The sequence below is a fragment of the Oncorhynchus kisutch genome, linkage group LG5, assembly GCF_002021735.2.
Source record: "Oncorhynchus kisutch isolate 150728-3 linkage group LG5, Okis_V2, whole genome shotgun sequence".
NCBI classification, from domain to species: Eukaryota; Metazoa; Chordata; class Actinopteri; order Salmoniformes; family Salmonidae; genus Oncorhynchus; species Oncorhynchus kisutch.
In genome coordinates this window covers 63,130,135-63,146,224 of record NC_034178.2, presented here as the reverse complement: position 1 = coordinate 63,146,224, position 16,090 = coordinate 63,130,135, and the positions used below count along the sequence as shown (strand labels likewise).

At 38.8% G+C, this 16,090-nt stretch overlaps 1 protein-coding gene across 11 annotated transcripts in view; it reads left to right on the top strand.

Moving 5' to 3' along the window:
- Positions 1-1,454: 1,454 nt before the first annotated feature.
- Positions 1,455-16,090, top strand: part of LOC109876518 (basement membrane-specific heparan sulfate proteoglycan core protein) — a 37,407-nt gene continuing 22,771 nt past the window's right edge. For 5 of the 11 annotated variants that reach the window (XR_004210102.1, XM_031825642.1, XM_031825638.1 and 2 more), the window contains exons 1-3: positions 1,457-1,569; positions 5,797-5,841; positions 15,214-15,489. Coding sequence is in view for 10 of the 11 variants with exons in the window: in XM_031825642.1 (XP_031681502.1) it covers positions 1,539-1,569; positions 5,797-5,841; positions 15,214-15,489 (352 nt within the window). In the remaining variant the exon portion in view is untranslated. Of the gene's footprint in view, positions 1,570-5,796; positions 5,842-15,213; positions 15,490-16,090 lie in introns of all 11 variants that reach the window. The other 6 variants (XM_031825643.1, XM_031825644.1, XM_031825646.1 and 3 more) reach the window with 2 other exon arrangements.

The following is a 16,090-nucleotide window of genomic DNA, read 5'->3' as shown; positions in this document are numbered from 1 at the left end:
TCTTCAGTAAGACTTAAAGGGTTGAGACCGAGTTTGCGTCTCTGACATTGGGTAGGCAGACCGTTCCATAAAAATGGAGCTCTATAGGAGAAAGCCCTGCCTCCAGCTGTTTTGCTTAGAAATTCTAGGGACAATTAGGAGGCCTGCGTCTTGTGACCGTAGCGTACGTGTAGGTATGTACGGCAGGACCAAATCAGAGAGATAGGTAGGAGCAAGCCCATGTAATGCTTTGTAGGTTAGCAGTAAACCAAATGTTTTGATGCACCTGTACTGAACCTCGCCTTCGGATGATAGCGGGGTGAAACAGGCAGTGGCTCGGGTGGTTGTTGTCCTTGATGATCCTTATGGCCTTCCAGTGACAATCGGGTGGTGTAGGTGTCTGGAGGCAGTGTTTGCCCCCAGTGATGCGTTGTGCAGACCTCACTACCCTCTGGAGAGCCTTACGGTTGTGGGACGAGCAGTTGCCGTACCAGGCGGTGATACAGCCCGACAGGATGCTCTCGATTGTGCATCTGTAGAAGTTGTGAGTGCTATTGGTGACAAGCCAAATTTCTTCAGCCTCCTGGGGTTGAAGGTGCGCTGCTGCGCCTTCTTCACCACTCTGTCTGTGTGGGTGGACCAATTCAGTTTGTCCGTGATGTGTATGCCGAGGAACTTAAAACTTACTACCCTCTCCACCGCATCGCAATGCAAAATGCGTTGCTACAGATACCCGTGCCGGTCTCCACCGGGAGACCCATGAGGCAGGTTTTGGTTTTAATTTAGAATCCTCCAATCCTCTATATGTAATTATTGGTGGAGAGTCACGTCATATTTCTCGATATACTGTAGGCCTTCCGTAGGCAACATGAGTCTCACTAGTGTTGAGTAATGTGATGATAAAAGTGGTGTGTATTATTTATTTAAATTGATTCCCAATAGGATTGAAGCAATAGCAATAACTATTTTAGCATCGTTTCACCATTCTCTGATGCAAGCATGGGGACTGTTCTTGTTGTAATGAATAAGTTAGCTAGCTGACTGTGGTTTTGACACAGGCTATTACTAAGCAGTAGTGTGTGTGAAGACAGGGAGTGAGGAGGGGGAAGGAGGTGGGGGTGAAGATGTCTATTTGGGCTAAGTGGAACAACTGAGGTTAGCACCCTAGGCTTGAAGGGGGGCCTATAGTCAGTATCTATCCAGCTATCTATCTGTGCATTGTGGGTGGAGAGATGAAACAACCATCTGCACATTATGATATCAAACTGCAAGCTCTGATGTCATCTCAGGTATCTATTCTCATTTCACCCTCCTTTTATCCAATAAAGAGGAAGGAAACCAGTGTGAGTCCATGTAGCTAATCACAAGATGTTTGTCAGAAAATAAACTCACCAGCAACTGTTACTCTTTTTTTTCACAGTCTTCGTACATTTCTGTAGAATGCTTCTCTCTATTTCTTTGTGTGACGGTAAAGAGGCGTGAACTAATCCGTCTGTCATCGTATAAGAAGTAGAGGGGTTTGTCAGAAGAACTGTAGTTCAGAGTTCCAGCAGGACAGAATGGAGTCCACCTTGATCTGTGTGTTACTCTGTAAGTACTGAGTGAGTGTGTTTGTGTATGAACACTAATTACCTGATTTACTAAACCTTTGATGGAAAAAAGGAATAGGACAATCATGTAAATTAAGACAGTTTCATGTTTTAGCTTTTTAGTGTGTTTGTACCTTATTGATAAAACAGTGCAAATACTTATTAGTAAATTACACTAAAGTTGGATAGCAGCAAATATGGTGTAGGTCTACAGGTGAAGGATCTTAATTTGGTCACTCTTTTGTTGCTAAGAATTGTCGTTAACCACAGGAAATGCAGATTTTAACAGTATTGCACTTTTCATTTTGGCCAGCTCATAGCCTAACCACCAATCAAGCAACATGTTGGACTAAATGTTTAAATCCGGGTGCTGCAGGATTATTTTGCTGTGAACATATAGTTTAATTTAAGATCATATATCTGTATATGAGGTGGGGGTGAATGACCACCCTACACTGAAGTAGCATCTCTGTGAGAACCTGAGATTGTATAGCAGATGGTGTGGTGGTGTGGTGAGCATTTAACCAGGTCACCACTCAGGAACTAAAGAGTTGCTCTAACTCAGTGGTTGCTAAATGTGCTGTCAATGACGATGAATGCAAAATGCTATATTTGTTGGATGTGTTCTAGTATCAAGTTGTGAATATTGTAAATGGTTGAGAGTTCCGTCTCTACAGATATAGTAAACTGTACTAAGAGATTGATGAGTGTTGACAAGACAAAAGAGAATCTGTCGGTCTGCCCCTGAACAAGGCAGTTAACCCACCGTTCCTAGGCCGTCATTGAAAATAAGAATGTGTTCTTAACTGACTTGCCTAGTTAAATAAATGAAGGTGTAAAAAAAATATATTTAAAAAATCGGCCAAATCGGTGTCCAAAAATACAGATTTCCAATTGTTATGAAAACTTGAAATCGGCCATAATTAATCGGCCATTCCGATTAATCGGTCGACATCTAGCGTGAACTAATCATCATATAGGAAGTAGAGGGGTTTGTCAGAAGAACTGTAGTTCAGAGATCATCGTCAAGACAGAATGGAGCACACCTTGCCTGCAGCAAAAGCCTCTATCCCGTCCTCTGGCTAGGCAGAGTACTTTAGGATTTTAGTCACTTCGGTGTAACAAGGGCCTTGCCGTGCGGCCCTACCAACCCTTCCATGTATTCGTAATGGCCCTTCGCGTGAGTTGGGTTTGTTCCTTCGTTCACGTTGTCACTCCCTTATTTCCCGGTCTAGTATGGGGCCTTGGATAGATGAGGACTTTATTACTTTATGTTTATAGATTCTTCCTATACTCCCTTACCTTGTGTCTTCCTCTTTTATATATCAATACCTAATAACTTATTTTCTGTTAGTTATTATGCTTGTCAGCTAGTAGTCACTTGGAAACTAGTATTGCTATATGTATTTGACTTTCCCAAAGATATATTATTGTCCACACAATGAAATATTCTCTAGTGCAATCACTTTAACCTATAACCAGGGTCACTTTCTGTTCAGTGAGAGTGTCAAAGGCGTTTGCTCTCCAGATCGTTAATCTGGCCTAGTTGTCAAAGTTTCAAGCTTTTATTAAGTCACTCTGTTTTTTGTCTTATACACGTTATTACAATTCAATGGTTATACAGTCCTAATACATCAATAATGCTCAATCAATCCTTAATGTGCTATGCTATGCCAAATAATATTCCAAATATAATTTGCTTAACACACTTCTTATAACTCTTAAACAAAGCAAATAGCTATATATTTACCTTAAAGCTCTATTCCCTTGGTCCTTCCCCAAACTGCTCTTTATAAGAGTAGTAATATTTTGGCCTCCGCTGTTTATAATACTATAATTTCTTATTTAGTCCGAATTTCCTATGGTTACACTTTTTACTGCCAACTGTTTAGAAATTGATTCCCTTTTATCGACCCTTGGCTACTACGAGGCTTACTTATTTCTGGGCTTTTTCAATCTTGCCAAACTGCAATTGTCACTGACACACCAAAGATGGAACTTGTTGCTCCCAAGAGTTCTCTACGCCTCCCGCTGTTGAGGGGTGAAGTTCTCTCTTTCACAACTTTGTTCTCTTATTCTTTTTAAGTGGTGTGAGCTTCCAGTGTACAACACAATTCTTAAGATATACCAGTCAATAGTTTGCTCGTGCCTTGATGTCAAAGTAGTCAATACAAACATAGTATAGTATAGAGTATAGAATCTGATGATTCTCTATGATGTCCAAATCATATGGGTTGAGGATCATGCCGAGGCACTGATCTCTCCTCCTTTTATACCTCTTTTAGACACTCAGTTAGGGGGAAGATGTTCGGGAGTGCAATCTATCTTAACACAGTGTGCCATTACAATATGTCCTTGCCACTTTTCTTTGCCGTGTGCTCAAGGTTATGTAGCACTTAGTCCAATGTTAGTTCCTTCAGCACTGATGCCCATAAGTATTCTTCCGTTGGGGCGTTGGTTTGGTAGGTCTGTTCATACCACTCCTCCTCAGTCTTCCTATAGGTTGGTTCTTGTTTAATGCCCAGTACATGTAGTTTCCGTGCATTTGGCTCCCTCTGCTGGTCGCATGCTGTTGTGGCAGTTTCTTCTTTTATTCCCCAGTCAACAGTTGTTCTTAGAGCCCATAAATGTGGCTCTTGATCTGGACCGGGCACTGAGGGAGGGGTCTGAACTTTTTGGGCATTTGCCACATGAGTGAGTGTGTTTGTGTGTGAACACTAATAAACTGATATAGTAAGCCTTAGATTGAAAAATAAAGAATACATTAATGTAAATTAAGATTGTTTCATGCTTTAGCTTTTTTGTGTTTTATACCTTATTGATAAAACAGTTTAAATGCTCATTAGTAAATGGTACTAAATTAGGATTGCAGGACATGGTGAGTCAGTGGCCATTTAAACTACCACTTAACGTCCACGCTGCCACTTGTTGTAAACGGATGAAGAATGAGGCTAGGGGAATTAATGTACATTGTTTGTTTACACTGACATTGTTAACAAACATTGTCATAAAATAACAGTATATTTTGTGTTATGATGGGATATGACAGTTGTGACAACCTGAATTTCACATGATCTTATGAGAAGTTACTGTGATAACATGTGACAACATCTAAAAGCAACATAAGATCAAATTAAACTACACAAGTGAAAATATTTGACAACATGTGAAAACATGATCTCATGTGAAGTAAATGTGACATGGAGATGCAACATTTCAACATGTAAAATGAAACTACACATGACAACATTTTCACATGTAAAATAGCAAATTAGATTTTCACATGTGAAAGTTGTGCAATTCACGGTTACTAGTCCAACGCTCTAACCACTAGGCTACGCTGCCATACCAGGCTGTGATGCAGCCCGACAGTATGCTCTCGATGGTGTTCCTGTAGAATGCTGTGAGGGCATTCAGGAACCGGACAAATTGAATCAGCCACATGAGGTTAAAGAGTCAATGTTGTGTGTTATTCACTACGGTGTCCGTGTACCTTTACCATTTAAGCTCCTCAGAGAATTGCACGCCAAGGAAATTGATATTTTTTGCAGTTTTCACGATGGCCCCGTTGATGATGATGCCTGGTTCCTCCTGAAGTCCACAATGAGCTCCTTTGTTTTGCTGACGTTGAGGGAGAGGTGGTTTTCCCTGTAGGCCATCTCGTCGTTGTTGGTAATCAGGCCTTCTACTGCCATTTCATCAGCGAACTTGATGATGAGTTGGAACTGTGTGAAGCCATGCAGTTTTGGGAATAGAGAGAGTAAGGGAGGGGACTAAGGACACATGCTTGTGGGGCCGCACGTGTTTAGAATCAGTGTGGAGGAGGTAATGTTGCCTACCTTCACCAGCAGAGGGCAGCGTGTCATTTAGTCCAGGACCCAGATTGAGTCTTTGAATAGCCTCTCGAAGCACTTCATAATGACGGAAGTGAGTGTTATGGGTCAGTAGTCATTCAATTCAGTTACATGGTTTCACACGTGAAATTATATTTCACAAATGCAAAACATGGACATTTCAAACGTGAAATCATGTTTTTTTCTGTAATGATAAGCTGAGGCAATTAAAAGTTATACTGGTCAAGGAGGAATAGCTATTAATCTATGTCAAAATCAGAGATTGCACCTTTAAATTAAAGTACATGACAGATTTGGTAATCACTAACCTTAATATGGCATGTTGTTATTTATTTCAAGCTAATATTTGTGCAATGTGACTTTCTTTGTTTTAGTGCTGAATACATACATCAACTCTGGACACTCTGAAGATGATGATGGTAGATATTTGTTCTCTTCATCAACACTCCATCTCTTAATGCTTACTCATATTTCTTTATTTGTGATTTTTAAAGTTGATTTTGTCTGGACATGTTTTGAGTGTCCTAAAATAACATGTGTAAGGGAATTGTATCATGCTGTTTTGATTTTGTGCAGGAGTGTCGAAGGCTGTTCTGACCATACACCCCAACAGCTCCCAGATATTCAGTGGAGAGTCTGTCACTCTCAGATGTGACATACAGGGGGGAGGAGTCACTGACTAGAAATACACATGGAGAACACCCAGTCCAGATCAATGCCTCCGTTCTTATAACCACTTGAAAGTGGGCCTCATTTAAAGGATGCTGTTTAGTTGTTTTAAAAACATATGTTGTATGTTTCTGCAGCTCTGCTCAAAGCTACACTGACTGTACAACCAAACCCTGTGTTCCCTGGAGAGACAGACGTTTTCAGAGTAACTGATTCTGACAGTATCTGGAACTATCAGTGGTACAAAGACAGGAATTAAATTCCTCTGTTTTAATACCCAATTAAAATTAATCACTCTGTCAATTCATAAGCGTTTGTATGACCCTTATTTGTATAAAATGGACAGAGACCAGCCTTTGAAATCAACCAGATGCATTTATTCTTGTGAGAACTGAACATGATACATTTTATCACAGGTTATAAACTGAAAATGATGTCAGTGTTTTCTAAATGTTCCGTCTCTTCTTGACACTGGTAGAAAGGCTCTATAGTTCTCAAGCCTTCCCACCTCGCCTAGAGCCAAGGTCAGCCAGTGTAGATAAGCATTCTAGCCAGTCTGGCGATATAGTTCATTCATTTCTACCAAGGAATAGACAGTCATTGTTCTAATTCTTGATTATATTTACACACATTATATTCAGTACTAGGATTAAAAAGAAAATGCATACATATACAGTAACATAATAGTAATCTGATTAGTACATATACAGTAACATAATAGTATTCTGATTAGTCAGTCCTGATTGAAATGTATACATAATTAGTCATTATTGATAAAAAAATCCCTTAACACATCCACCCTTTGCTTAAATAATATACATCCAATCACATATGTAGTTATATTGAAATATTAAAAAGCCTAATTCTATTTTTATTAAAAATATTTCTTGTTATCAATATATCACTTAACATAAACCACTACTTGCATTCGCACTGACTGTTTTTTAGGCCTACATCAGAATCCTAACTCTTCTTATCAGGATTTTCATTACAATCTTGATAAATAAACAGTCTAATATTGAAACAAGATACAACCTAACCTCCCTAAATATCAAAAATGGTCTCGTCAATCATAAGTTCCCCGGAAATGAAGGATCCAGATTCGTCTACTTGTTCTGTAGACATGCATTCAGCACTCCATGGGTCAGAACCTGGAATCGGCTGGTACCTCACCATCTATTGTCATCGATTTCTCCAGAGTCCTGTAAATAAGGCCTCGTACACAGGGAATTAGACAACAGCCCCATAAAACTAAAACAGTCACACAGGTGAATGTAGCCCATAATACAGTGATCATAATATTTTTCCATTTTCCAAACGTACTATCAAACCAATTAGTCAGATAAGTATCCACCCCAGATTTTTCTGCCAAACCGTGAGCCAGGGTGTTCAAACCAGCTGAGGCTTCGGTCACTGATTCGTCCGGAGCTGTGTTATTTGGGATGTAAGCACAAACATGGTCCTGAAAATCATGCATAACCCTCCCTTTTCAGCCAATAACATATCGAATGCAATTCTATTCTGCCAAGCCATCAGGCTGGTAGCTTCAGTCTGTTCTGCCAAATCTTTAATAGCATCTCTGGTATAATTAATAAAGCGCTGTTGATTATAATAAATATAATTAATCCAGTCCACATTCTTATTGAGAGTAGACCACCCGGAAATGCTAAACTCTAATCCTGCTAGGATCTGATTTCTTGCTTTGAACTCATCTGGCACCCCCCGTGGAACCCCAATGTTATCAATATATACTTTTTCATCAAAAGACCCAGGTGGAGTAGCTCTTTTCTCCCGTTAGGCTAACTTTATGTCTTGGTGTTGAATGAGTGTGAAAGGCATTCCCAAATGTACAAGGGAGCATAATCCTGTCCAATCTGCCGGTAAAACCTCGCCCTGTCATCATTTCCCAAGAGTACTGTACTGGGCCAAACGGTAATAATCTCCTCCAGTCACTGTAAAGGGAGGAACCTGTGGATATAAATAGTGCAAATCAATGCAACTGTCATTATCTGGCATTCCTGCTTTCGTGAACAGCTTTACCATACTGGCCTAACCTCCTCTACCCGGAACCGTACTAGGGTGTCGACCAAAAACTGGTCATATCCATCATACCGCAACCCTAGATCGTCCTTCATTACTGTTTAAAGGGTAAGGCGTATCTTTATGCAATACATCCCTCTCTCCGGATTACAGTCAAAAACTCTCACCTTCACTATACTCCACCTCCTAACATACTGGGTGAGTGGATTCATATAGCCCTCTCTCTCCATATGAGCTATGACCTGTGTCCATGATCAATATGGGGGCCTGCACAGATATATACCATAATGGCTCAGAGTCCTAGACTGCCATGTAGTTAGAGACCCCATTTGGTCTACATAAAACTCCATTGCGAGATCCTTCCCAACCTCTACTCTAACTTCCTGTCTACCCAGATCTAGGGATCTCTTATGCTTGTTTTGGAACAAAATCCTCATCGTCTAAACCATGGGTCAAATTACCACTCTCCGCATACTCAGGTGGGACGTGCTGTATCAGGAATATGGCACCCACGATATGACAGCTCAGACGAACAGCGCCCATGTGAAGCCCCACCCTCTCCCCGAGAACACATCATTAGCAAGAGCCAGACACACCTTCACTTCTATGAACAAATACAGGGGTGAAAAGACAGAAAGGATATCTGCATTCGAGAGATGGCCCCCGGAATTCTGTTAATTCCAGTTCTCCTCTCGAACACTGTTTATTGTTCGACAGTGTCACTGTGTCTTACCCTCCCGCCGTGTGATATGATTCCGGGTAGCTCTTTCAGCTAGCTGTCACCAGGAGTCCTTGGTATGGTCCCCCCAACAAGCCTCTGGGACTGGATTGAGTGACTTCACCTGTAGTTCACCTGTAATGCATAAAATCCTGGACATACAGGCTTGGTTAACAAACAGTTTCTCATATGTTTTATCTGATTATATCTTTAACTTCTATGCCTATTTGTTAGCTTTTTTTAATATATTATTAGTTTATTATCCAATAGGCCACTAACTTACCCATCCCCCTTTTGATACCTGGCTCTGCCCAGGTAACAACCTTATCTACCCTAAATAATGACTTAGGTAGGATTAGTAAATTATCCTTATATTCTGTCATTATCATGTATGTCCAATTCTCCCTTGGGCATCCATTCATATCAATCCTGTATCAATTCTCTGTCAAGTGTCTTATCTAGTTTAAGAAGTATCTGTGCTATTTATATATGTTCTTAAATATATATATTTACCGATTTAAACAATAACCCCTTTCTCTCCTATCTCTCAAATACCACTAAGCGTCTCACTGTTCGACTTTATCTAAAATCATTGATTTTAGAAAAAACATGTCTGAGTGGCAATCTCTAAAGTCCTTACATTTCCTTAATCAATCTATCTTAATCCTTACAAAAATCCTAAATCATCACAGATGTCATATATTCCTGTCAAATTTAATACTAATTCAATAAAAACTTCCTAATAGTCAAACAAAGCCTAAATTAATGCTAAATATATCAAATCCTTCCTACATTAATAAGCTTTTTCCTTCAGGGATCCACAGTATTTTATCTGACAATAACATGAATTAACCTTAAAATCAGTTTCATTAATAATTTAATATATGTTGCATAGTGTGTGGAATACCTTATCTACAGTAATTTATCACCCCTAAGAACTGAAACGTATTTTTCTATGTCATTTCCTGCCCTATTGGCTTAATACGGTGTCCTGTCCAAACCTCAAATGACCATGTTTTATCTCCCCCTATTTATTCTCAATGATAAATAGGACTATTTTCTGTTGTAATACCAAATCAATAATAGCCAAATCAAAAACTTCACAGCTAATATTGTAAAACAGAATCCTGAAACACTTTCTCCATTATAATTAATTTACCTAGTAACACAAATGACCACAAATTCATTATACAAATGGCTCTCCCCTGAGGCTGATCAGACCCCAAAAGATAGCCATGATAAGGTCAATAGGTCATACCACCCTTTTATAGTCATGTTCCATACTACATTAGACATATTAAAGTACCCTTTATCCTTAAAATAAATAAAAAATGTAATTAAAACTCATGAAATAAAAACTCATAAAGTTCCATATGTGAGCGTGCCTCTTTAAAATACCTTTGCACTAAAACAAATAGTCCTAACAAATGTTTTATGTGTATATATTTGCAAAGCTTAATGAATAAACAACACTTCCAGGTCTTTTTCAATTTGGTCGTTTATGGCCTCAATCTCACCCACTCTCCCCAAGATTATAATCCCAGGAAACATCTAAAAGTGAGACACCTAAACATCAATTTTACCAGAAGAACTCAAAACGCCTAACTAGCATTCACTATGCTACTTTGATTCAGAAACTCAAAAGTGAACTATAAACTAAACCTAATGATAATTCCCCTTTACCTCAAATCATTAATCATAAGTTTTAAACAACGTCAATGTATATGTTTACTTAAATGAACATGCTACCCTTAGATACAATTAACCAGACAACATTATTATCCAATGTATTACTTTTTCCCTCTGCCGCAAATGTTGTCAATTTTCTCAGTGTAAGAAATCCGTAATTTAATCCCAGATATTTAATAAAAATGTAAACGCATTCTCCCATGGCTCCTTCAATTTACATATTTTAGATAACTTCCATCCGTCCCGGAATAAGGAATCCCACTTAAACACACCAGAATACAATGTTTAATTAAGTTAAATCAAACCCTAAAATAGACCATAACCAGTAACCAAATAAACAAAACACTTTTGTCAGCAAACAATTTTCTCCGTTACCCCCAGTCACAACATCATTTCCGTGGCGACAAAAGTGCCTTGCAAGTGATGTCATCAACAAGTGCTCAACCTAGAGCCGAGCCGCAACGACTTTCAATGAATAGTAAATAATAATGTCTGCAGCAACAGTAGTACGGGTTCGATAAACCAAACCTAATTTATCACATCTGTTGAATCCTGAATTAGAATTTACAACATCAATCAACATCTCTCATCTCTCAATTCGCAGAATTTATAAGAACATTTCAATGGGCATAAATATATCGTAATTGTCTCTTCATTATTATTTATAATTTATTTGATTTAAGTAACTGTCTCGTCTTTGACTTAGCATTTTAATTACGATTCTATTCCCAATACATTATTCACTTGTCTAATTAAAACTCCTAATATTTCCATATGTGAGTGTACCCCTTTAAGATATCTTGTCTCTGAGAACAGGGTAATCCCCTTAACCCAAACGTTTACTACAATAAACGAACACTAATAATTATGATAATCCCTTAACATCATTTGTTTTAAATCCCTCGATGTTTCATGTAACTCATTCAGTCTATCTCCAAATTGTCGCCCCAAAATATTTTATACACTGCCATACACTCAAACCACTGTGATAAACGTGCACTGTCCCTTTAAGATAAGACATTTACTTGTTCCCCGTAATGAAAACAGATAATGTTTTTAGAATACGTTAACTTCTTGTTCGAATTCACTGGCGTTGCCTAACCAAAAATCAATACTCGGGAAAACAATCACAACTTTTTACGATTAAACTATTCTTACCTATTTTATAGTCCAATATAGCCCAATGGAATGCCTAGCAATTCCGTTGCTAGCTGTAGCATCTTTTCAGACTATCCTTACGATATTCAGCTCCTTAAAAAAATGTATTTGGAACTTTTAGCCACTTTTGAAGAGTAACTCAAAGCTATAATGCACGCATTTCCCTCTAAATGCCACAACCCATTATCTCTGTTTACATTTGAGGAAGGGTGTTGTGTAACCAAGGTAAAATGACGCCGCAAGTCAGCCTGTCTCTGTAAAATATATATTCCCTATTCAGATTGAGTTCTGCTTTAAATTCTATCAACAAAGTAAAACCAACCAAACTTCTCAACTTTCTATACCCTAACATTTAAACGTACCATGTTCTGTGCTAAATTTATCGTATGTCAGTCGATTCGTAAAAAAATATATATCATCCTGGTGGAACAAAACTGTATCGTATCTCTCCGTTATTCCCTACATTTAACCAGGTTTAGGTGACTTTCTCTTCTATGATACATTTATTTAAATACGACTCCCATCTCAATACATTATTCTAGCAGATCATTTTGGGCAAAATAGCGTATTACATCGAAATTGTCTTGCCATTATTTTGAATGAATTCTTCTTTCAATTAAATCTAAACAACACATTAAACATTCAGTTCATATCTTATACAAACACTAGCGACCGTATTTTTTCAGGCAAAACATACAAATAGATGAATTACAACCTAAAATCAATTTTAGTCTATCGGTTTCAAAGCTGAAATACGAACCTTTAGTGTCCCGCTATTGAAATGATTGAGTTTCCCCACCAATAACTATATTATTATAATTGTCTGTAGTCGCAAACTTCGACACCGAGAATTCTCAGAAAATCGTCCTAATTTAAAACCCTTCCTGACTATTTTAGTAATATCAGCTTCTATTCAGGTTCTTTGTCTGAGTCAGATTTTGGACGCCTCCCTTCCATTCTCTTTGTTCTCCTATAACGGTAATCTCCCGTTAGTTCCGGGACCTCCTTGGAATTCTATTTGTGTTCTCTCCTTTATGGAAACCTTATCAATAGCTTTGACTGTTGAATCAGATATTAGGTCTTACCTATACAACTATAAGCCCAGGGGTCGTAAATCCATAGAAATATCTTATTTTCTTGTTGTGTCAGAGGGCTTTTAAAGAACGCTAATAATCGTTATCTCACGCCACTATTACTTAGGCTTCCCTCTCGCATGGAACCTCTTGTCTATAGATTTGGCTTTTTATCCCATTTCTCTAGATTTTGGTTTCCCTCTCCTCCTCATTTGGATATTTCAGTACTATTTGTTGAATCGGAACGATGATCAATACTCCCACAATTCAAATGACCATTCAAGTTATCTTGTCCGCATATAACTCCCTTCCTGTCTCCCCACGCCTAGTTATTACAAGATCACCGTCCTATCCCCCAGCACCTATTTAATATCCCGTCTTAATCTCGGGCGAATATGCCTCTCATGATTGTCTGTGTATATATTTCTATGACCTATGTAAGTGTATTTATCTTTACACAGTTATTTTAGTTGCTCTTCTGTCTGACTATGTGTGTGTCTCTTTAATGATAATCAATGTGTATGGGTTTCTATATGTATTTCTCCTTTCTGGAAACTTCGTCCATAGATTTGACTTTTGATCGGACTTTACATTTCACCCGTATGATATTCTCCTTGGGACTTTCAACGTTAATATCTCATATCTCACTACTCGAGACTAAGTTTCCCTCTCCTCCTCTTTGGACATGAATTTCTTTCAGCATTGTACAGGTTCAATTTTTCTGTTCGCCTAGAATTACCCTGCCTTCTCACCAAGCCTTATTTATCTTCACCTGTTTTAATATATCTATCTGCTACTTCTTCATAGTCAGACTACTTCCCATAAACAGATAGACTACTCAGGTTAAAACTTTATTTAGGTATGTCTTTTGAATTAATGGCTATCCTATTTGTACAGAACGACCGTCCTATCAAACAATACGTACTATATCCCTCCTTAATAACCTTCTGGCTTGCAAAACCATGATTTATTAAGCTCTAGTTTATTTATGGTTGTGCACCTTACCACAGGTCAATTTCAGACCTGTTTCCTTCCTATCGATTTTGGTTAAAACACAAAGTAGAAACCCATTGTATTTGTTCAGGATATTCAAGCACCTATCATTGATTAAATCCAAACTCCTTTAGAACATTTAATCAAAAATATCCTAAATAATTCCTCCCAAATTCGAGAATAAAGGCTACTGACCTTGCCGCCGACTGGGAAAAGCACTGTTCGTTGGATCTAGTCACTGTCCCTGTCGGTCTGAGATGTACATCGGCCTGGTCTTTTCCCTCAATTCAGAGGCCAGGTCTTAAATAACGGGACCCAACCCGCTCGTGCACGATTTTCAGCGTAGTACCTTCAGATGGCAGAGACGGGTATTTAGTTCCGGCGTTCGAAGGACCAATTGTTACAGGAATTATATTCCTCTGTTTTAATACCCAATTAAAATGAATCACTCTGTCAATTCATAAGAGTTTGTATGACCCTTATTTGTATAAAATGGACAGAGACCAGCCTTTGAAATCAACCAGCTGCGTTTATTCTCGAGATTACTGGACATGATACAGTTTATCACAGGTTATAAACTGAAAATGACATCAGCATTTTTTAAATGTTCCGTCTCTTCTTGACACTGGTAGAAAGGCTCTATAGTTCTCAAGCCTTCCCACCTCGCCTAGAGCCAAGGTCAGCCTGTGTAGATAAGCATTCTAGCCAGTCTGGCGATATAGTTAATTCATTTCTACCAAGGAACAGACAGTCATTGTTCTAATTCTTGATTATATTTACACACATTATATTCAGTACTAGGATTAAAAAGAAAATGCATACATATACAGTAACATAATAGTATTCTGATTAGTACATATACAGTAACATAATAGTATTCTGATTAGTCAGTCCTGATTGAAATGTATACATAATTAGTCATTATTGATAAAAATTCCCTTAACAATAATGTACTACCCCAGTCTGTCAGACACACTATAACAGGAGACACCCTCACCATCAGCACTCGGCGGTCCCGTTCTGTCTGCTTGTGTGGCCTACCATATTGCAGCCGTTGTTGCTCCTAGACGTTTCCACTTCACAATAACAACACTTACAGTTGACTACAGTTAGCTCTAGCATGGTAGAAATTTGACAAACTCACTTGTTAGACAGGTGGCATCCTATGACAGTGTCACATTGAAAGTCACTGAGCTCTTCAGTAAGGCCATTCTACTGCCAATGTTTGTCTATGGAGAGTGCATGGCTGTGTGCTTGATTTTATACACATGTCAGCAACGGGTGTGGCTGAAAAAGCCGAATCCACTCATTTGAAAGGGTGTCCACATACTTTTGCATATATAGTTTATATGTCTAAAATAATAGTTACTGTACTACTTACTGAAGTCAGATCCTACTTTGGAAAGATTGTTGCTCTGACTGCATTTGTCTTCATATAACTGTTTCCACAGCTCTGCCCACGGCCTCAGTGAAGATAGTCAATCCACAGAGTCTCCTCTACCCTGGAGAGACAGTCACTCTGCAGTGTGACATATCAGACTACACAGACTGGACGTACCGCTGGTTCAGAGACAACCATCACCTTCCCAGTCAGACCAGTAAAGCCATAGATATCACCATCCCCATCACTCAGACTGGTCAGGCTGGTCAGTACAGATGTGAGGGGCTGAGGACAGATCGGCCACAGAGGTCACAACCCATTGTTGTCGTCACCATCAGTGTCACTGGTAAGTTCACTATAGTCAGTATCACTATAACAATGTAATTTCAAAACAGATACTCATGTATCCAGTTTGGAACGCAGTAGTTAGTGTTTCAACCGAGGACAGACAATTTTTCATTGGGGGGCCTACCACATTGCAGCCATTCTTGCCCCTAGACGTTTCCACTTCACAATAACAGCACTTACAGTTGACTACAGTTAGCTCTATCATGGCACAAATCTGACAAACTGACTTGTTAGAAAGGTGGCATCCTATGACGGTGTCAAATTGAAAGTCACTGAGCTCTTCAGTAAGGCCATTCTACTGCCAATGTTTGTCTATGGAGAGTGCATGGCTGTGTGCTTGATTTTATACACATGTCAGCAACGGGTGTGGCTGGAAAAGCCGAATCCACTAATTTGAAAGGGTGTCCACATACTTTTGCATATATAGTTTATATGTCTAAAATAATAGTTACTGTACTACTTACTGAAGTCAGATCCTACTCTGAAAAGATTGTTGCTCTGACTGCATTTGCCTTTATATGCATTTATGTAAATTCTAACTGAATGGAGTCAACATATGTAAAATACACTTTTATCACAATGTTACAGCATCAGCTGAA